The 24033-nt window shown below is 38.2% G+C and overlaps 1 protein-coding gene across 1 annotated transcript in view; it reads left to right on the forward strand.

Annotated features, from left to right (window-relative positions):
- Window positions 1-22446, forward strand: part of ERICH1 (glutamate rich 1) — a 74709-nt gene extending 52263 nt beyond the window's left edge. Inside the window, 3 exon segments of the mRNA XM_065681542.1 lie at window positions 13789-14166; window positions 16544-16738; window positions 21983-22446. Coding sequence (XP_065537614.1) covers window positions 13789-14166; window positions 16544-16738; window positions 21983-22056 — 647 coding nt within the window. The 3' untranslated portion in view covers window positions 22057-22446.
- The last annotated feature ends 1587 nt before the right edge of the window (window positions 22447-24033 follow it).

The raw sequence follows: 24033 nt of genomic DNA on the forward strand, positions 1-24033 counted from the left end.
CCCTCTTTAGGTATTGGAAGACTTACATGTAAGGTCTGCCCTGAGCCTCCTCTGCTCCAGGCTGAACAATCCCAACTCTCTCATCCTGTCTTCATAGGAGAGGTGTAGAGGATGATCTTGTATCTGGCGCCTACAAGCAGGCTTCCTTTTGTTCTCTTCTGGAGAAGATAAGGCTGCGCGGAAACCTCATAGCAGCCTTTCAGTATCTGAATGGGGCCTGTAAGGATACTGTGGAGGGACTCTTCATTAGGGACTGTAGTGATAGGACAAGGGGTAACGGGTTAAAACTTAAACAGGGGAAGTTCAGGTTAGGAAGAAGTTCTTTACTGTAGGGGTGGTGAGGCACTGGAATGGGTTGCCTAAGGAAGTTGTGAATGTTCCATCCCTGGGAGTGTTCAAGGCCAGGTTGGATGGAGTCTTGGGTGTGTGGTGTCCCTGCCCATGGTAGGGGGTTGGAACTTGATTATCTTAAGGTCCTTTCCAAACCCAACTATTCTATGATTCTATGAGTAAAATAAATGTTTTTATATTTTCTTGTTGAAACAGAATTCTACATGGGACGTGTCATTGGGCTGTGAATTTAAAATGCACTATTTCTATAGTGTCAGAAAATTTTCTGTGCTGTAGTAGCTATCTTGGGAAAAATCAGGTATGACTTGACTGCCCTAAGTTTTGTTAAGCAATTTCTGCAGCTTAAACATGGGAAGCCTGAATACCTCTTTGACAAGCATAAGTCAGATGAGAGAGACCAGAAACAAAGTCTTTGTGAGGGAAAAAAAAGATGTATCACTTAATTAGTTTCCACCTTTTGAAAAGGTTCAGATTAAAGCATAGCAGAAATCCAGTGCAGAAGATATACTGTATCAAGTAATGTGTTTTTTTAACCTTGTCACTACTCGAAAAGAGCCGTGTGATTGACTGCAGGCTGAGCATCTTAGTCAAGCAGCACTAAAGATTTAACAAAGGCCTCAGTATCTCACTGTTGGAATGATGCTGAAGTACTCTAATTCCAGAAATGGAAAGTGGTATGTTTTTCACTCTAACCTGGAAAGAATAATATAAATGCAAACATAAAGCGAAATAACAGTGTAAAATTGCTTTTATGTGGAAGTAAACTAAGAGGACGGAAAGAGAGTTTTGAGGGGGTCTTTTACTGTGTGCACTTGTTAAAGTTTCTGATGTATAATTTGATAATATAAATGCATCTCTTCAGAAAAAGAATATCAGGTAAGTTTTAGTGATGAGCTTCAGCAGTGTTAGGGGTGTTGGACAAATACTGGCAGCATAATAAAAAGAAATGTTATTGACTCCCTGAGAAGGCACTCTCAGAACTGTGATGACAGGAGGTGAGGTGATGACTAGTCAGTTCTGCTCTATTTATTTTTCATCTTTGCTGTCCTAATCATGTGTAAAACTGTTATGTGTTATTAATTACTACTAAAAGGTCACATAGAGCAAAACAAAGTCTGAAAGGATTGATGGGACAGCAAAGTACACTGCTGTGCTATCCAGCTCCATCAGGGTTAAACCATTGCTTGATTACACTTGTTTCCTTCTTTCAGATTGGAAGTGGTCAGTTTAGAGTTAAGACAGAGAAAAGGGGTGGGGGGAGAGAGGGAGGTGTTTGAAACTTTGTCCTCACTAAGTCCAAGAATTCTTCAAAACTAACTGCTTGGTCAATGCCATATGTACTGACAGTATCCAGTACAGCTTGATGTGCTTGCAAGACATAGTCTGTCCCAGGCTATATTCAGTGACACAGTAGTACAATAGCCTCCTATGTCAGAGCTTTGGCAGAGCTGCCAAATGACTTGTATCACAATTCCTTTGTCCAAATCTATTGTCTAGACTGTGAAAGATGCACAAAGGAATCATCATTAAGCCCTAGAGAGGTGCTTATTAGGCCTGGATTTATTCCTTCTCTCACAGATTTCTTAGCTGCTGCTGGGTATTTCACTGTTGGAGAACATTCTGCCTAGAAGAAAGTTTGTGGGTTCAAGTTAGATGCTTGTGGCAGGATCAGCTCTCTTTGAGAGCCTTTTTATTCCTTCCCTGGCATTTTATGTCAACAAGGGGATTTACCTTCCAGTGGGATTAATAGTAGTATACATCAGCCAATTCATGAAAGCAAGTGAGAGATTCATTAGTAATGAACCTCTAAGTACACATATAGATATATCAAAGAAGGGTATGCATATCCATGGCATATTATGTGTAGCCTGTGAATTACAGCTATTGATACTAAAGTTCTATGGAGTGGGAAATTAAAATTAAACTTTCAGTTTCTAGACATGTCAGGCAGTGCACTAAGCAAAGAAAAAAGAGATTGCATCACCACTAATTGGGATTTGGGGTGCAGCATGTGATGAAAACTGTTCTGCAAGCAGATGACAGATTTTAAACTTTGTATGAAATATAATGTCAAGTGTAGACAGATGAACACATTTGCCTTTATCATAGCAGAGTTACTCCACAGGCCATGGTGTATAACTGAAGAACAGTAAGAAAGTCAGTCTTATTTTCAAGAGAAGATGCTATGCTTCAGTGAGACTGTCGTGGTTTAAACCGAGCCACACAGCTCGTTCACTCACTCCCCCCCCCCCCCCCCCCCCACCTTTTCTCCCAGCCGCTACCCGCACTTCCGGAGGGATGGGGAGGAGAATGTAACTCCCACGGGTTGGGATAAGAACAGCCCAGTAACTAAGGTATAACACAAATCACTACTGCTACCACCAATGATAATAATGGTAAGAGAAAATAACAAGAGAAGAGAATACAATACCACCACCGAACGAGTTCGACCCTCCCCCCGAAGAGAGCTCGTGCCCTTCTGGGTAACTCCCAGTTACCTCCCTTGGGCATGACGTGCTGTGGTATGGAATACCTCTTTGGCTAGCTTGGGTCAGGTGTCCTGTCTCTGCTTCCCCCCGGCCTCCCCTCGTCCCTGGCAGAGCATGAGACTCACAAAGTCCTTAGTCAGGGTAAACATTGCTTAGCAACAATTAAAAACAATTGGTGTTGTCAGCTCTCTGCCCAGGCTGGAAGTCAAAACACAGAGCTTCACCAGCTACTAAGAAGGAGAAAAATTGACTGCTACTGCTAAACCCAGGACAGAGATGCAGAGCATCTCCTATTTTTCAATTAATTAAATGGAAACTAAAAAGAACTTGACACTTTACAAAGCTGAATAGACGAGTCATTGTGCTTGCTTTGCCATTTTAACTGTTTTGCTTTTGGGAAGCAGCACAAGAAATCCTGGAAATTACAAAGACTGAATGATTGGTGTTACTCCAGTTGCATTTTGCTGTGCCAAGAAATAGGTGATCTAATATTATAAAGCTGATGATGTATAGTGGGATAAATCCCTAGGAAGATAGAGTATATACGATCTCTTGTTGAGAACACGTGACAATTATTTCAGTCACTTCCCAAACATTTATTTGGGTAGCAGATGGTATCGGTTTGTTGCCTTTTTTTCCATTTATTATGGATAATCACATGTTTATGTCATATATAATGTTTCATTTTTTGAAAAACTGTAGTTGCCCAATAGAAGAGCCAGGATGGAGCTCTTGGGAGATGAGGAGGCATTTGCTGAGAGAGAATAACTTTCTGGATCATAAAGGACAAACAGGTTGGGGAGGCATGATGGTGGCCAAGGAATAAGCTCTATGTATAGCAGAGACCAGGTGTCTGCTGAGAACAGCAGGAACCGAGGCTTCAGAAGGACTTTCCCTAGAGACCCAAAGGAGACTGCAGAGTCTTCTGCAACTCTGGAACTCGCTGATGTGCTGTACTGAAAGCAAGCCTAAGCAAAGAGAATTGATTTATGAGAATGTAGTAGGCAAGATGTAGATACTAGAATGTATTGTTTTGTTTTAGTTTTCCTCATATTGAGTTTTCTTCCCCCAGAATCACCTGTTGTAGTGTCTATTCTAATAAAACCTAGCTTTCCTGTTTAAAAGCTGTTTTGGAGTGTTCACTGCGGGAGGGGAAAAAGGTTTGAGCAGTTTAACCTCACAGCTCTTGCCACAGCAGAGCCCCACTGCAGTGCAGCACACAGTCAAAGCAAACCTGCATCACTGGGATGGCTGTGGCACCAGATTCCCACTTATTACAGCTTGACACATTACCAGCCTATACAACTGGTTAGATCTTCCCTGTGGTTTTTCTCATTTGTGTAGCATACTTTTCTGCATATTTACAATTAGCTTAACATAGAGCTCTTAGTCATTAAGAATTTACTTACGTTAATATTTTCAACTGTTCTTTAAAATGTAATTAATTTAGATTGTGATTAATAAAAATAAGCTGAACTCTTTTCCTAAAACATCCATGGTTTTACAAAGCTGGTTAGAAACTATGTGATTAAATTTAATTCAAATCAGAGTTAAGATCCAAAGATAAATAGATAAAGGAAATATTTTAAAATAGGTTTGCATTCTTTCAGACTTTCATTTCCCAAAGCATTTTGAACTAGAATTTACTGAAAGGACTATGTAATAAATTGGGGTTGTGGAAGCTCTTTCATATGTAAGGTTAAATGTGATTGGTTATCAGATGCTCTGTAAAAAGTTTAAAATGCTATGAAATGCTGCAGAAATTGAATTGAGGTATCATATTTAAATATTTGATAACTGAAATTGATACATTTGGGCTGGGTTTTGTTGCTGAGTATCTTCATTTTACTATGTCAGTATCTGTGTACTTTTGGATAGCTCTTGTACAAAAGATTTTACTTTTAGTTTCTGCTCTTTGATACTGCTTTATCACAGGGGAAAACTAGATATCAGTTTTCCATTATCATTTAATAGTCTGTGATCTTGCAGTCTAAATAACTTCTTATGCTTTACACTATTTTAGCTGGTAGATTTGGAAAGAACATTTTAAATGCTGAACAGGATTTTAAGATTGCAGCTTTTCTTATCATTTCTCTTATTCTGAGCAAAGGGAGAGCTTTGGATTCTTTAAGCATTCGTTGAAAACCATCTCTGGGGGAGAAAAAAGTACTTTAAAGAAAACTCTGAATGTGTGTTTATGTCCTGCAAAGTTAAAGGAAAATCAGAGGGTTTCAGTGTAAATATGACATGAAATGTTCAAAATGTTTCCAGGGTTTTTTGATATAAACATTACAAATCTCCTCTTCCAATTCATGGTGATGCTTTCTGTTCAAATACAAAGGTGTAATCTTATTAGCTAAAGACTAAGAAGATTTCTGTATTTAGTAGCAATTAGTCTTTGTGGCTGCTGAACTGTAGAAACTCCATAGACAGCTTTAGGATCCTTAAGCGTTTCTGATTTAGTAGCCTTCAAAAGACTTACCATTTGCCATTGTATCTGTTCTTCTTTCATGTCCATGAATGTACTCAGCTCTGTGATTTTATTTTCCTCACAGAGATACTGTAGCTGAGTCAACAGTGGTTTAGAGGAGCACCCCTGAGCCCATTTAGGAAGTGCTGTGTGATGCCTCTGTACAGTGGTGACTGATTCAGATTGTTTGCGCACCATCTCAAAAAAACCCAAAATGAATGAAGATGGTGAGCTTGACATTTAAAAAATAATGAGAAAGATCAATAAGAGGTCAAAATATTTGCTTTTGTTTAAAAACTAAGTCACTGAAGGATACAGAATCTGTATCAGAAAAGTTATTTAAGAAACCTTGGGGGCTTCATCAAGCATGGCCTTTTGCATGAAGTAACAGGAGGCTGGAGCATTATTGTCAAAATTAATTTATTAGTTGGAATGGTTTCAAATATCTCCTGGATGCATTAGATCAGTGTGTGAGTGGCTGAGTCTACTTATCAAAACGCAAAGCAAGCTCAGAGTCTCTTTCACTGTATATCCAGCTGGGGTTGTGAACACTCACTGCTGTGTGCTGAAAGGTCAGAGAAGCAGCAGAGGGTAGGTAGTGGGATCTTCCATTTATCCCTGTGCATTTATCCCTTCCATGTATCCCTGTTCACATCAGGATGTTGTGAAAAGTTGATAACCAAGGCATTGGGTGGTCGGGCTCTGAGAGGAAGTGTGGCTCTTGACTTTGTTCTGGAGGGAGTTTGACTCACAAGAGGCACATGGCTACAGCAAGCATTAGGTTCAACATCCTACTCAAACAAAAACAGAAAAAAACAACAAAAAAAACCCACAGCAGTTGTGATCCATTTTGAGAAGGGACACTACACGAAAATAAAGATACTTGCTAAAAAGAACCTAAAAAAGGGAAGGGAGCTGTACCAGGTGGTGTGGAAGCTACTTAAGGACACCGTATGTGATATTCGAGGACAGCATCCACCACCTGTCATGAAAGCCCCAAGGAAAAGTGAAAGGAAAACAGCAGAGCTAGACAACAGAGTAAAGGAAGTTGTTACAAAGAAGTCAGTGTCCTTTAAAAAGCTCAATTCACACCCAAATGATATTTTAAGTGTAAAAACAGGGTAAGACAGGCTAAGGCATATTTGAGCAAATGGCACAAAGTCTTCTGCGCCAATGATTGTGCTGTAGAAGAAGTACTTAAAGAGGCCTGTTTCAGAGAAGTTAAAGAAATTTCTTTGATGTTATCTGTGGGGAAAAACCGTGAGGAATCCCATGCTGGAACACTTTTTCTTGGGCTTTCTCAGAGGATATGTGAAACTGAAGTGATTTAATGGTCGTGCAATAAGATGAACAATAAAATCACTGCTACCAGATTTTATTCACCTAAAATTTCTGAAAGAATTCAAGGAAAATTAAATTGCCTACATTGCTTATAACACTGCATAACCACTTGTTTTTCAAATTGCCTTGTTATCAGGGACTTTGTGGCTGGACAGTGTGATGCCAGGGTTTTTAAACAGTTCTTAAATCATCAGGGACCTGCAAGCCTGTAATCCTGGTGTTTGCTTTAGGCAGTTTAGCACAAATTATAATGCTAAATAAGATTAGTGGATGCTGGAAAACTTGTGATCTGCATGGGAGAGATCAGTGTGAGATTTGCAAAGAAGAAATGTCTACGTATCTTGGAATCTTTGAAGAGCCAGGGAATATGTAGATAAGGGTGCTACAGCGGAAGTGGTTTCCTTGAATTTCCACAAAGTTTTTGATAAAGCCCCTCCCGGGGGCACATAAACATAGCATGAGAGACAAAGTCCCAGAATAGGTAAATAGAGGAAGAGAATGCAGTGGTTCTCAAAACAGGGAGATCACAGCTGGAGGCTTGAGTTTTATAGATGGTCAAGTAAAGAGTGGAGTCAGAAGGTGTCTTGATAGCTACAAAGACATTGACTGCGCTAAAGACAAGAGTTGGGTGCAACATGATCTCACATTGACTGGTCTTTCAAAAATGGGACATGAAACACATTTTAGATAGTTGTCGAGTGATTTTCTTAGTAAAAAATAACCAGCCAAAATCCACCTGCAAAGTGACTGGGTCAGAACTGACTGTTACCAAGCAGGAGTAAGATTTTGCAGTATGATAAATAGCTTTGAAAACATTTCAGCACTCGACAGCAGTCAAAAAGCAAATAAAGCAATGGCAATTGTTAGAGTAATAAGTACAAAAAAAGAAACATCATTATACCAATGAATAAATCCTTAGCTTGAATGCAGCATATGACTGCAGCTTGATAAAGGTTATAGTACTAGGTAGATGTTGGTTGTGACCAAGTACAGTTCCTCTTACAGCAGAAGTTCAACGTAGCTTATAAGTAAGGCAAATTCATATATATATATACAGTCAGATCATAGAATCATAGAATAGTTAGGGTTGGAAAGGACCTCAAGATCATCTAGTTCCAACCCCCCTGCCATGGACAGGGACACCTCTCACTAAACCATCCAACACAAGGCTTCATCCAACCTGGCCTTGAACACTGCCAGGGATGGAGCATTCACAACCTCCCTGGGCAACCCATTCCAGTGTCTCACCACCCTAACAGGAAAGAATTTCCTCCTTATATCCAATTTAAACTTCCCCTGTTTAAGTTTTAACCCATTACCCCTTGTCCTGTCACTACAGTCCCTGACGAAGAGTCCCTCCCCAGCATCCCTATAGGCCCCCTTCAGGTACTGGAAGGCTGCTATGAGGTCTCCACGCAGCCTTCTCTTCTCCAGGCTGAAAAGCCCCAACTTCCTCAGCCTGTCTTCATACGGGAGGTGCTAAACATTTAGGATTAAAAACTGTTGCAGACCATGATATCTGCCTTTGATTATTATTGCCATTACTGTTAATTGGATTTGTGGTAAATCCGAGAGGTAGTACTCTGTTGTGCTATGTAGCATTTGCTAGTTTCACATGAATTTTTCACTTGTGAGTGTACAGACATAGCCTGAATGAACAAAGAAGAGATAGTCCCTATCCATGTCCAGTCTTTTGCAATTTTCTCCAATGTCAGAAGATTACCAAGACCTTTGGAGTGTGTTTTCTTCTGATTTCAAATGATGATTTGAAACAATTTCCTAAAAAAGTGTAAAAATATTAGTGTCATCTTGTGCTCCTGAGATCTTTCCAGTTTGGCTTTTATTCTAATGAGCCGTTACATTTTATTGCGTTTGTTAGCCACAGCTTTTCACTCTTGGCCAAATTATAGCTGCTGTTATTTTTAGTGCCAATTAAGATACCATTATTTTTTTCCCTTGCAAGATCCCAAACCAAAATTAAATTCCTCTGCATTGACTGCTTGGTACACCATAGGAAAACCACCCAGTATATCAGGGAGAAGAAAAGAGTTTAATCTGGGTGAAAAAATAGGACAGTCATATGTCCTGTTTCATCTGATCAAAAGAACAAAATTACCATGAGCAACATCTGGAAAGCCTGCTGTGGGACTTACTTGGTCCTTGAGCAGGAGAGCCAGCTGCAGTATTGACTGGAGTCAATAGAGGAGATTTCTAAAGCTCATAGGATATTCTTTGACTATCTTTTCCTCGGTCTGCTGTATTTTTTTTTTTTTAATGGACTGTTCTAAAGGCTTGTTCTACTAATATTTAGGGACCTTATTTTTAAAAATCCCTAGTATTAACCAGCTTATTCTCAGATACCCAAAGCCATATATCAGTTTGACACACTGTGGAACTTTATCTGCCTTTTACTTGCAGACACCTAAATAAACAGCCTCCCACTGTTCATTGTCTTCTATGATGCTATCCCTGAGTGTTTCCATCTGACATTGTCTGAAGAACTGAAATAATACAGATAAACTTGAGGAAGCTCATCTTTTCAGTCACGGAATTGACAACAATGTGTTTGTGCTGATGGTTAGTCTGAATGGGAGTCAGTCCACAGTCAGCTCTTTCTGTTAGCTTTGGATTTAATCTATTCACGTCTCCAGCTGCCCTGATGATAAGTACAAACTAGCTTGCTAATAAAATAGAAGTTAATAAATAAAAAACAGCTTCTTCAGAGTCTTGATGTAAATCACTATTTTTATTATTGTCTGTTTTTCCTTGAAGATGTAAACTGGATGTGCTGACTTTTCATTATCAAAAGTCAATAAGCAGTATCTAGAAACTGAATCCTCTGTTTCATTTCAAGTCTTTTTTGGCATATTTCTGCCTTTGGTGCATCAAGGAGACACGCAGTTTGCATGGAGAAATCTTTTTAATGTTTCAAACCAGATGAGATAGACAGTTAGAGGATGACTTTTTTCTTTTGGTGCTGACTTTCCTTTTCAGGCTGCTCATTCCCACTTCCACAGGATTCTGTCAGGCAGGCTAGCATGACTGTGCAGCTGCATGGTCAATTGCATCAGGAAAGTAATCTGGCCTAAAAACAATCCAGAAAGGGGAAAAGCAAAAACAACAAAACCCAAAGAAATCTGTTAATTTAAACTCTGAACAGTTCTTGTGGAGGAAACTTAAGGAAGCTGAAATAAATGCTTATGAACTTATGACTATGGCTGGAAAATATATATGGGCATTCTGTCTGGAAGGCACTTTGCTCAGTCTGAGAGGGCACCAAGTCCAGACTAAACAGGTTAAAGCCAATTGCTCCTGCATAATTGGATTATGTGATAAATTAGGGCACTTGTGGAGCAGAGGCAGGTCTTAGGAGGGACAGAGGGGACAGGCTATTATGGAAAAGAAGGAGAAAAATCATCAGTTCTTGTAGAATCAGGACAAGCTGTCGCTGCAGTTGTGGCTATAAGTTAGTGTAGTCCAAAAGCTGATACATCTATCGACGTTGCTTAAGTGTGTATTCAGCACCTTAAGATTGCTTGTGTAGCATATATTCCCTGCATTCGTTACAATTACGCTGCTTTGACATAGCAAACCTCTTCATACAGAGGGAAAAATTATTGGAACAAAATTTATACCTAGTGAAATTCTTTCACTTCGCTTCCCTACTAGTTCAAAATGTAGAGAATCAGTAAAAAATGGTTTAGGTTTTTTTTCATAAAACAGTGGATTTTGTTAATTAGTAAAAATCAGTGTGATGAGCAGACTTGTGTTAAGAAGCGCCATACTCCATATTGTTAAATTTTGTAAAAGAGATTGATTCTTGTCAGTTGTTGAAAGCATCTAGTCCAAATTCACTGTCTACATTTCCTCTGAAGTTAAAGGATAGAGAGAAAAAGATTAAGACCTTCAGGGTGCTTTTCCATCCCAGCTGGTTTAGGATGAGGTAAATTGCTTTTCTGAAGATGCTAGTGTCTCTTGGTTTATCAGAGGGAGCATAGGTCTAAGTATGCACTAAGCATTTTCAGATAGCTAAAGTTGTGGGAGGTGAATCCCACAGAACATTTAATTTGTTAAGATCACTATGTGGGCTGTGACCTAAACATTATGGTTTATATTTTTTGTACAACTCTTAGTTATATTTTAGCATAGCTGTTATAATCAGGTAGTCTTTGTGGCTATATAAACAACCAGCTCTTGAATCCCACTGAGCCCTGGGCTCCTGTGCATACCACACATGAATTCAATAAGCTAACTGAACTGTTTGTAAAACAAGTACCTCTTCTATTTGCTTGTGAAACTGCTCAGATTAATTAGATGTCCCCTTGTTCTTGCATGAGGAGACAGAGACAGAGCCCATGTTATTATTCTTTCTTTCAAGTCAAATGATACAAACCTTTTTGAAGTTTCTTTCTCTAGTAATTTCTTTAAGAGTCCTTCTCTTGTCTGGCAGAGTGTAAGTATGCTGGGATTATGCTAAGAAACAAGTGTTACAAGCTTGAAGAGTACAACAGATTTGTATAAGGTTTGGAATATTTTTCCTGTTACTTTCCATCCTGTCTTATGTATGCAAACAAGGTGTTTGCTGTTTTGATTGCTGATACCCACTGAGCAAATGTTTTCCTTGAGCTTTCCATACGGATGCACAGGTCTGGCTTTTGTTTTGTTTTTCCCAAGCTGGTAACAGTTCACTCTAATCCTAGCAGTGAGTTGTTCAAATGAATCCCTTTTGTGTGCATTGCTTTGCCATTTGTCAACTTCTAATTTAATCTGTTCCTGATGTAGAATCACTAGGACCTCTCATGCATGAAGCAGTAGATACTAAAGAGATATTAAAATGTGAGACAAAGAACAACAAAAACTGCTAGAGGAATGCGAGTTCAAGTCCTCAAGAGAACTTAGTGAAGTCTTGTGTTTGATTTGTTTTCTGTGTTGGAGAAAACTTAGCACAGTTCTTATTCTCTTTCGTTGGGTATTTATCTTAATAACATACACATCGGAAGACTACATTCATTCTGCCTTTTGACAGCTTCAGGCCTTCTGCTGTCCTGAGCTACCAAGGATAAGCCAACTTCTGGATTTGACTCAAAACACCTTAAGCCCTTTTCTGCCTTTTGCACCAGTTTTTTCAAGTGTCTTCAAACCAGCTGAGGGCGTTTGGCTGCACAACATACTGTAGTTTTGCTGAGATTTAGTGATACATGGATGTTTAAAGAGCACGTTGGCCACTTTGCTGAGAGCACAGATTAGAGCAGCTTTATTAGCAAACAGTGTGGTTCAGGTTAACAGAGGGCTGAGAAATTTCACAGAACAATGTATCTATGTTTACAGTGAAATTCACCTATTATAACATGAAAATCCAAATTAGATCTTAAGATGAAACACTGATATTTTGTTTATGGCATCTTTCACCGTTCATATCTGCCTTCAGTTCTGATATTTTATTCCTACAGGACGACACAGACGTTATTTTTCCCACATCCCATATGTCCAAATCATGTAAAAAGATATTTAGCTCAAATACCATGCATACAAAACATTCCACTCTGTGGGTATGAGGTGGCGTTTGGTGTGTCTTTAACATGCTGTGGTGTTCAGTTACAATACAGCAAATTTATTTTTGTGCAGCCTTCTTCATAAAAAGTATGGAAGATTGCTTTGCAGTGAGTCATCTGTCAGCTAAAGAACTAAAAGTCTTGTAGTGATATTTAAAGAGAAAAAGTGGCTCAGAGCTGACAAAGTTCAAGACAGAAAAAGAAACAGAAACGAAACAGAGGGCCTCCAACCATGGAGAAAATAGAGGCAAAGACTGGTAGGGGGAGGAGTGACGAGAAAGCCAAACAAGCTGATAATGTCAGAGGCGGTTCAGGAGATTTTGCATATCATTTGGAAACAAACATTGGGCTTCAGGTGGCTCTCCTGCACTATGACAAACAAAGATTCTTTGACCGTAAGGGAATGGCATAAAGCCAGATAAATAAGAGCACAGGGCTCAGAGCACTTTGAGGAATTTAGAAACATGCAGGTAGAGGCTAAGAGAAGGATAAACGGCTTAACTTTCTAGAGCAAGACTTTAGAACAACACTGGCATTCTGCACTCCATGATTGTTTAAATGTCTAAGGAGTTTGATAGACCGTGAAAGAGGGTATTTCAGTTAATTAGGGAGGAATTATTATAGGCATGAATATGGACTTCAGCAGCACTGCAGTCAAAGGGAAGATGGATTCTGGCAGTCTTCCCTTGCTAGTGCCAGGAGGGCTTACGCTTAGAAGTGAGCATGTGGGAGGGGCAGTCATTTCAGGGTCAGAGAAGACTTCAGAACTCTGGCTCTGTGTACAGGGATAAGATCTGAGTAAAGAAGCATGAAAGCTGTCTTCAAGAGCAGGAGGGACTTCTTTCCCATGACATTTGAGCCTTTTGAAGAATTAGCTAGTAAGGAAATTATAATGTAGCAAGGGAATGACAGGACCAAGACAGGCTGTTAAAGAGATCAGAGATTACTTGCCAAGGTCACTGATGCCTTGCATGCTTTCCCTATAAAGTTGATGTCCAAAGCTAAGCTACCATTAAGATATCCCAAAGGAGGAAGATGTTTAAGGAGGAAAAAGTAGAAGAATAAAAAACACATGTCTCGCATTTTTAAGGCGCAGCACTATCATAGAGGGATATAGTAGGTATAAACGCTGTCATCTTTTATTGTGAATCAGATGCATTCTTCTTGCATTCTTGGTCAAGTCTACCAATTAGTGTTGTGGGGCTCTTGGGGCAGCTCCCTCATTCCATATACCTCAGTTTGCCCATACTGTTTTTTGTTCTGGCAATTCTTTTGACCTCACTCTCCGTACAGAGCTTTATTTTCTGCCTTGAGAAAGTAAATGTGATGTAAAGTATGTAGCATGAAGGACAGTACAGTCTTTATTGAAAGCAGAAGGGAGAAGAACTTGTCTTTTTACTCAGTGCGTTCATAAAAGTTGGCTTTGACATTGTAGTACTAAAAGGCATTCCAAGCATAAAAATAAGGTTAGAGCCACTCTAACGTCACAGAATTTGAAGGGAGTAATATTTCATTGTGTGCAGTTCTAAAATGCTTATTACAGTTCTTCTTATTTACAACTATCATGTCTCTTTTGAATCTGCAGAGGAGGAATATCAAGGACAAACCAAGAGAAAGCGCATTCGAAGGAAGAGACAAAAGAGCAGCTTACAAAACTCTAATAATTTACGTGGAGAACAAACAGATTCTGGAATGCAAGAGACTCTTGTTCGAGATAATTTACAGCTGCAGCAGACAGACAGTCCCAAAATAAGCAAAAACAAAAAGAGGAAAATGAAAAAGAAACGACAGAAAGAAAAAATGAGAGCAGCTGGCTTGGTAACAAAAACTACCGGTGTGGATTTTACGTATCAGCCAGACAAAAACAATAGAGAAGAAGCAGCAGGCTTAAAAGACATAGTTGAAAAGACAGATAGCATTCTGGACTTCCTGCAGGCAACACAACAAATTTATTTTGCTGACAGTATGTACCACTCTTTATTACCACATAGGGGAAAATAGATGTGCAGTTATTGTTGCTGTAGAATGGGGCAGATCTAATAGAGAAATGTCTCTTTTGAGTTTGGTAAGACATGCAAGTACTTAGTATTCATCCCATTTTCTGGTGTGTACATGAATATGTAAGAATCCACATCAATATGAAAAACAGTGGTCTTAATCTCTTTGTTTCTCTGTCTTTGAAAATATACATAATATTCTTTGCTCTTTTTTAAAACGTCCAGCACACCTGGGGTAAGTGTAATGGTTAAAATGGAACAAATTCTTCGTTCCTCTTTAGGCAATCATCCAGAAGGGTTGGTTGCTTTCAGAGAGCTTCAAATGAGGGCAATAAGTGCTATCCTACACTACTTTCAGCCTTACTATCTCTGAACCAACCTACTTTTCAGAACGTCCTGCTTCCCAGGAGGAAATTTATTTGAAAAATATAAGGAAATCTAGGCAGACAGCATCCGAGAGGAAAGGGCAAGAAACTGTTAGCAGTGGGAAAGCGTGTTGGCATAAAGCACTTGTGAATGAGATGAAATTGATGCTCAATGCGCATTCCATAGCACGTTAGAAAGGATTGTGTGGATATTATCCCTGATGGCATATTGAATTTTCATCTGGCCACTAAAATCAGATAAATTCCTCCTTTGTGTTTCTTTTGTTGCCTTCCTAAAAGCTGCTTGTATGGTGGTTATGTCAAATGCTTTTCAGAGATAATGGATTTTTAACAGTGAGTACTATAGTACTTACACGTACATACACCGGATTCTGTTGGTATCATCCACAATTAAATATGTTTTTTTAAGGGCAACCTGGCTTTAGATGCTTAGCTCAGAACATAGCTTTAAAATGGTAACTGTCTTGTAAAACTGGAAAAAAGCAGTGAAAAAGTTTTCAAAGGGTATGGCCTTGACTGTCTTTGTGAAGCTGAATGAAGAATATTAAACAGCTTACCTATCTGTACGAGTCCATCTTAAGTCAGAGCTATCAGCTCCCATTCCCATAAAATTCATCTTTAGACTACAGAATGAATTTAAAAACCCTGTTAAGATGACATCAGGGATTTCATGTTAATTATTTTCTCTTCTCAAGATTTATACATAGAATTTTTTTGCTTACTGTTAAAAATTTTCTGCTGCGTCAGGTCTTCATACTAAACCTAGCATTGGAAATCCATCCTACTCTCTGGCTAGTGTACCTCCATCACCAAAAATAAGAATTTTACTATGTCTATTGTATGGCTAATTAAATGTAAGCTAAGCTACATGCATTTGCTGTAGTGGAACTCCAGAGTAACTGAGCAAGATTGCCACTAAGTTAACAGTTCTGCTGTTAATACATGACCCAGAACAGAAACCCGATCAGTTGTCCATAATTCTAAGAAAAAGTGTTGAGGTTCCAGCTTTCCTGGAAGTCAAATTCAGGTTTTGGAAGACTGACTGGCCCCAGTGTCAAACTTCAGATCAGAAGGTTGAGCCAGTGAGGACCTTGGAATCCAGAGAGAGAAATTCTTAGGTAAAAGTAAGTTCATCTGCAGATAAGATGTCACATCCATAAATCAGAGTGTGACTAACTTCCTTGTTAGGCAAATCCCAGTTTATATATGGAACTGACATGTTGTTTCCCTTTTCTAGTTGAGTGACTTGCACACTCCCCCATTTTTTTTAGACAAAATTGGAAGCCATTGTTTTTAGCAGCATTTTCAAATGGTCTTGTAGACTATACTCCTTTTACTTACATCAGAAAGGTGAATTAGGAAAAATCTGTTCTTCTCAGTTGGCTTGCAGATAAAAAACAGAATTAAAGCAAGCCTGATTAAAGGGACAGACTAGACTTTGTTACTGGAATGGAAGAGTGAATTTATGCTTTAGTACTGTAGAAATAATGTGTGTCCTCTGCTGTAATACATGCTGTAATATCTGCTCTTTAAATAGAAATGCAAAAGTACTATTACAAGATAATTGGATGCCTCCAGAAGTGCTTTGCAGCAGAGTTGCTCCCTGTCTTCATGTGTGTGTATACTTTTAAAATACACAGTGTGCCAGGAGCTTTGGCCACAGCAGAGTTTCTTCATCACACATTCTTCCTGTGCTAGTCTTGAAAATTTAGATTCCTCTTGCATTCCAATCAGTATGAATACTAGAGTCCTTTTTACTTTTAGAATTTGATACTTTGCCCTCTTACCATTGTTTTAATACTTAAGAAAAAATGGGAGGAGCAAGCTGCTCCTTAGTGTCAGATATTTGTACATTATACTAAAAAGGAAGATGCTGTCTTTGAAAAGAAAGTATAATTTCAAATATTCTCTGTACTTACTGAATATCTTTAATCTGGCTTTCCCATTGTTTTTCCAGGTAAATTAAGATGCACAGATTCTGCTGTAAATGCAGCAGCTGCCCAAGAGCTTTTGCAGTATTTTGAATCTCGCAACATCTCTTCCGCGGATGTGACACTTCTACATCGGTTAAAATCCCTTGTATTGCTACAGGATATTGAGAGGTTGAAGGATGCTTTGAAACAGTTCCAAGAACAATCCATGATGCCTCCTGGTAGGTACCCATTCACTTACATTCATTCACTGATGTTCTCTGTTGTGTGGATTAAAATTCAGATTTGTCAAGTTAGGTTTTTTTTATTAGGAAGCTATAAATAGTTACATAGTGGTAAATTTATGCTTATACAAGATCTGAAAGCATACTTCCCAGTAAAAATACAATGAGATTCACTGTTTCTTGTTTGGTTATGATCAATATAGAAACTTTTCATATCTTGCAGCAACTATAGAGTACAAAATTATTCAGGTTCTTAAAACAATATTTTTAAAGTTGTAACTGTTTTACATTCTCTTTGGACTTTTAAATCACAGGAATTAATTTGTTTATCTTGGAGATTTCACTCTTCCAGTTAAAGATTAATTTGCCATGCGTAAGAATCAATAAAGCTCGTCATTTCATCTTGGTCACCTACGTGGCTTCTTTAACACATCAATTTTGCATGCCAAAGTTTGATTTACAGATTTAGTTTTGTTTAAATACAAACTTCTGGTTAAAGTTTCTAAAAAGTTTGATTATGTAAAAACATAAAGTCACTCTTTATAAAAAAATGCATTAGAAAGTCATTCATAAAAAGAAAAATTATTCAGTTACTAAATCTTTTCATCCCTGAGGCACAAGTCTGATTTCACTCATGCTTCTTTTGTTCTCTATTACAACCCCTATAATTTTAGTAGAATTTCTTCTTGGATAGTTAATAGTTCCTCAAGTGAATGTGGGATCAGCGCATGGTGCATTGAAGGTATAATAATTCATTTTACAAGTAGTCTGTGTTTAAAAAGTCACTGTTGCTTGTCATTAGCACTTTTGTTGCAGCATGAGACAAATCTACAGATGTCCTGAATTATCTTACCTCCCAAAGCACTTGCTATGGCATGAGGGAATCACAACCATTTTAGATTGTGCTCTGAGTCTTTTGACAAGTAATGACTGAGCTGGTAGTAGTGTGGCAACAGAGTAAATATAATCATAGCCATCAGGCGCTTAGCAGTAACATTCAAAGAAGAGACTGCTGCTTGTAATATCATTAAATAATTTACCGATATTGGCTAAAGATCCCAGTCAGAACTGGAGCCTACTGCAAGCCGTGCATTGTGAAGACAGTAAAGAGAGAATTCCTGCCTGTAGCGTTCATCATAGAATCATAGAATAGTTAGGGTTGGAAAGGACCTCAAGATCATCTAGTTCCAGTTAGAACCATGGGCAGGGACACCTCACACTAAACTATCTCACCCAAGGCTTCATCCAACCTGGCCTTGAACACCGCTAGGGATGGAGCACTCACAACCTCCCTGGGCAACCGATTCCAGTGTCTCACCACCCTAACAGGAAAGAATTTCCTCCTTATATCCAATCTAAACTTACCTCGTTTAAGTTTTAACCCGTTACCCCTTGTCCTGTCACTACAATTCCTGACGAAGAGTCCCTCCCCAACATCCCTAAAGCTGATAACATTTCACGTTTTGAAAAGGACACTTTTACAGAAGTGCATATGTATTCTTTAAAATGTTGATATGGAGTATGACAACCCTTAAGGTTCTGATAGATCTGAAATATCCACAGATACATGGACCAAAATCCTTCTGAGCATTCAATAATTAATTTCAAGCCTAGATTCTATGATCTTAATTATAATCAGATAGTCTCATTGGATCTAATACACATTTGCAAACTAAGTAGGACTCATCAGGTCCTTTATTAAATGACCTAATTCAGCTTCTGTTGATTAAATCAAAATGAAACTGTTGAAGTGACCACATTCAGGATATTCTGTACAGGTGCTATCCAAATTCTGCTCAGTACAGTGGGAATATTGTTTGGCTTTGCAGCCTTGAGGCAAGCTGCTCTGTTTACTTTAATATAGCAAAACATGTCAAACTGAAGAGAAAGGAAACAAGCAAATTAGAAACAAATCCATGCAACTACTCTAATTTTTTTATGTATGTATTTGTCTCTTGGAAAGTAAAAGAATTTTCTGAGTGACTGTCGTGCTGACAAGTTCTGACAACTAAGTACCACACAGCTGCTTGCTCACTCCCCCTAGAAAAAGGTAAACCCCATGGTTGAGATGAGAACAGTTTAATAATGGAAACCAAATAAAATATAATAATAATAGGAAAAAAGAGAGAGGAATAAAACCCAGTTGCTCCAAGTGATGCACAGTACACAGTTCCTCACTACCTGCTGACCAATACCCAGCCCAACCCAGGCAGCAGTTGGTCCCTTCTGGGTGACTCCCCCCAGTTTACACACTAAGCATGCGTCGTGGTTTAAGCCCAGCTGGCAACTCAGAACCACGCAGGCACTCGCTTACTCCCCCACCTTTCTCCACCCACTCCCGGACGAATGGGGAGGAGAATTGAAAGATATCAAATACCCTTTTGGCTAGTCTGGGCCAGGTGTCCTGTCTCTGCTTCCTCACAGCTTCTTGTTCCCCTCCTCACTGGGAGAGCATGAAACTGAAAAGTCCTTGATCAGGGTAAACGTTACTTAGCAACAACTAAAACATCAGTGTGTTACCAGCATTATTCTCAGACCAAAGCTGAAAACACAGCACTGCACCAGCTACTGGGAAGAAAAATAGCTATCCCAGACAAAACCAGAACAGTGATTTTTAAAATTTCTCTATGTTTTTTCTAATACAGCCTAAAATAGTTACTCTTCCATTTGACATCTTTTCCCTAGGAACTGTTGTCACTGCAGGCTCAATTCTAATTCATTCCAAGTTCATGGTGGTGTAACAGTAGTAGTTGATTTGATATTCATGAGATACAACAACATAAGAAAGAGGAAAATACATTGATATAAATTATTAAAGGATATTTAAACACCTGGTAGATAATAATTTGCCTCAGCAGTTTAACAGTGAATGCTATTTGTAATTCAGGAATTCCAGTGAATGAGAACATAGTGATCTCAAATTTTACTTTGAATAAGGCTTTTAATTATCCTTTTCTTCCCCTAATTTTGGCTCAAAAATAGGTCATCTTGCCCTTTGTTTCTTAATTTTAAGTTTCATTACCAATGATCAGGTGATAAAAGAGTTATTACAAAAACTTGTTGTCTCAGCAAATTCAAATTCTTATTATAGAAATACAGGTTAGGGCTGTTTATAAAGATGTACAGTCCACTATAGTAATCTCTTTTGTATTTTAAAAGTTTTTCTGACTATCTTGCTTTTTCCTGCTGTGTTTATTTTTACTGGGGCATGCTGTACTAGAAGAAAAGGTCATTTCTTATTAGCATGATGAAAAGAAAACAATTTTTCTTAATTTTAGCAAGGTGTACTTTTACAAAGGAAACCTATTTTCTTCCTGGTTCAATGACCATTATGTTAACCCTTTTTCCCATGATTATGATTCTACTTAAGATACCAGCATCAAAGGCATAATGGGTGTTATGTTTTGCTCAGTTTTATTTTTAATTCAAGGAAGGAAAGAGTAGGAGAAAAATGAGATGTGATCTGTCCCTTTCATGTAAGTGTACATTTTCCATTAGTAAACTTTACAAAGTAAACATGCCATTATATATCTTTTATTTCCTCATATATATATATATATATATACATATATATATAAATATATATGAGCAACCAAGTCTTACTTGGGCGGTAGGCGGTTTGGCAAATTGATGCCTGCTGATGATGAATTTGCTTTTCTTAGTAACTTTTTACAGACCCTTTAGAGTAAAGCTATGGACTGCCCAAGGTCTGCAGACCAGAAATTGAAGAGCACTGATTCAAGATCATGCTTTGGTGTTTCCTTCACACCTTTTATTATGTTCTTCATATTGGGAATCACGGTTCAACCAAAAGAAACAATGAAGAAAAAGTTTCTGTTTTGTCTTAAGATCCTACATCCCAATATATGCAGTCAGATCAAATAAAGGTCGAGCAAGGTTGGTGGTAGGGTCTGAAAAAATTTGTAGGAAGAGAAAATCCCCAAGGAGATTGAAACAGACTGTAAAAAGGAACAAAATGTCTTATTACTATTTCCATGTATTTGGTGGTCTTTAACAAAAGGTACACTTACCTCTACCTAAAGTCTTCTGGAAGTGCAGGGAAGAGAATGTTTAGAAGTCAAATAGACCCACATTTCTTGTGATGGGGGCTTGGCTGATCTCTGTCAGAAAGTCAGTGGCCATTTGCAAAAGGGAGCCAGAGACCTTCATGATCCTGCACAGTGCAGTGGGCAGAGAAGAGCTGTCATTGGAAGTAGTGCTCCATTTGCTGGTGGGAAACTGTATCTTTTGAAATGAGGGCTACTTAATTCCCGTTTCACATCAATTATTAAAGCATAGGTGATCACCTAATTAAAAAAAAAAAAGTCATTACCTCCTACTTTATGAACTCATTCAGCTTCTACTCATTGACTTCATTCCATTATCTATTAACATTTTCCCTTTGTTGGTTAGTATCAAGTCTCAAATATACTCTTCCCTTGTTGCCTAGGAAATTATCACTCACAGAAGAGCTAGAAGCTTCTTTTAACTCTCTCTCTTAGGAGACTTGTCCTTTATATATATATATCTCCATTGTGGGGAGTGAGGGGGTGCATTTTGCAGACCAGATGTAATACAGTCACTGTGTGCCAACAAAGCACAGGCTCTAAAATTATTAAATTTATATTTTTCCTTTTTTTTTTTTAATTTTGAACATTCAAAGAAAAGGAAATTAACTGTGAAAGCTATATTAGCATAACATTACAGAATCTTCTTAAATGTGATATTATGTGATAAGTGCTGTAGAAAGTCCTGTCGTTAAAAATAAATAAAGTCACACAGATAATCTCTGAATTAAGAAACCATGGCATTTTGAGGTTTTCATGCAGCTGTCTGTACAAGACAACTCATTCTCAACTGGGCCTTCTAAGTGCTATTATAACTGAAATAGTAATGTGTGAAATTACTCTGCAGACAGAAAGGAGTGGAGAAGATTGCACTCTTTTAGCCTTACCGATATGATCATGCCATTTGGATCTCCTTTTTTTAATGAATTATTGAATCATACAAATAGGGCATTGCAAAATAGAACCAAAATAATTTCCTATACAAGTAACTGACCTCCTAAAAGAGAATGTACCTTTTAACTAGAAATTCATATGTATTAGCCTTTAAGCTCCAATATCTGCATTGGTTTTACTAAAATGCTAATATGGAATGGAAACAGATGTTTATACAGGTCTTTAATGTTCAGAAAGGTTGTGAAGGTATTTCAGGAGGAATGTGTTTTCTTTGTTTCAGATCATACCAAGATAATCACGTCTCTATTTCACTACTGGATTACAGATATCCTTCCTGTGAAGAACAGGAAATAAACCCTTGCCTGTGTCCATATGCCCTGGGTTAAAATTTAATATACAAACTTTTAACCAAGTAGCAATTGTTCAGGAAGAGCAGTGTCAATGCACATTCTACACCTTCAGGTAAATAAATTATTCTGTGTTACAAACTCCAGAAGACAATAAACAGGGTATAACTAAATGTGATTTTTGATGGTTGGTCAAGAGGATGCACATTGTCTGTCTTGAGTCTTGAGCTGGATTACTATGTACATTTCACTTGAAGATAAGGGACTTAGCTGGAATGATAACGTCTGTATCAAGTACTTTGTTTAAAAGTGTAGTATTTTTTGTTGTTGTTCATAAATTGTTTCTTTCTGGGAATTTTATTCACTTTTCTTGTTTATCTGATATATCTGTTTATCTATCTGAAAAACAAATATATTTTTATATTAAAATCTAAGCAACAATACATCTGTGAAATGCATTTTTGCTGCACAAACAATTAAATTATGGAAATAAAACCATTTTTACATGGCAGTCATGTAGGAACTGTTTGGAATTATGCAGAAATTTGAATGGTATTTTCAGAAATACTCCATGTCCCAGTCTGTTACAATGAAATGTGCTTCACTGACTGCAGAATTATGGGTCTGGGTTCTCTCACTGATCATTTTTCAGTCTTTCTGCAACTGAATTTATCCATGTGTAGACGATACAGTAAATAATATCCATGGTTGTAAAATGGTTTGGAATCCTGAATTAAAAAATGCTTCATGAGAGGCTCTTCTCTCCGCTGAGTCATTCACCTGATAGGTGGTACAAAGCAATCCATTTCTCATATCTCTTGTCTTAGCTTTCTCATGAATAGGATAGGAGCAACGTATTTATCTCCTTCAGCATGTGCTTCAACAAGACTATGGAAATATATATTTATATATATATGGCTTTTTTGCTTTGGGCTTGGTTTTTGTTTTCATTATTATTTTCCGTGATATATTCTATTGCAAGTCATTGTTTTTAGTGATGCCCAAAAACGTGTGAGAAAAACACAATCATACATCTTTCTCATTAATTCAAGAAGTTAAAAGGGGTTCAGTGACATGCTAAAGGATTGCAGGTACAGAAAAAGTGGTCTTAGGCATGGCTAAGGCAGCTGTGTGCAGCTCTGGAAAACTTGAGTTAGGTTTGTATCTGCTAGGAAAGATATTTAAAACAGACTTTGCAGAGGGGAAACTAATAGTGTGTTCCCAGTTTTAATGCTTCTGACTTGCACTGAACTGTAGCTGTGATGTTTCACTGAGATGCTGTGTACGTCAGTCCCACATCTGGAGAAAGAAGAAAATACCACTTGAATGTTAAGCACTTAGATATTCTGTTGACAGACCCCACAGGAAATTAATCATTTCATCCTCAGATTAAGCTTTGAATGTCCTGCAGTAGATGAGGCCTAGGAACTGCACAAACAGGATATACTTGTTAGGTAAGCAGCATCTGTCATATACAGTGGATATGAAAATATAAATGAGAACATGTAATTAAACACAGTATTTTGAAACACAAATACAAATCAGGTCAAATTAGAACCGTACAAACAACTATAGTACCTGTATTTCCTGATGCTCGAATGACTGCTGAGGAATGCTATAATGTGGACCACAGGACCTAGGGATTCTTCCTCCATGTCCTCTGAATCCCAGGCTGGTGCACCTGGGCACCAGGATGTCTCTCCGTCCCACACCAGTGAAAGAAACTACAGCTTTCATGTTTCCAAGTTCAGCCTGTAGTGATACTTACCACATGAGCAGGGACATACATACATGACACTAACATGGCTGACTAGACAGGCTGCCACAGGCAGGGCACCACCTTTAACACCACCCATGAGTAACCCTGATAGGACTCGTATAAAACACAAGTAGTCATCTTCTCTGGTTGACTGGAATTGAAGTTCATGAGTGAAAACACTTATGCCGTTCACTTCCTGGAATCACAAACATACCACCATTCACA

This window comes from Lathamus discolor, chromosome 5 (assembly GCF_037157495.1).
Source record: "Lathamus discolor isolate bLatDis1 chromosome 5, bLatDis1.hap1, whole genome shotgun sequence".
Taxonomy (NCBI): domain Eukaryota; kingdom Metazoa; phylum Chordata; class Aves; order Psittaciformes; family Psittacidae; genus Lathamus; species Lathamus discolor.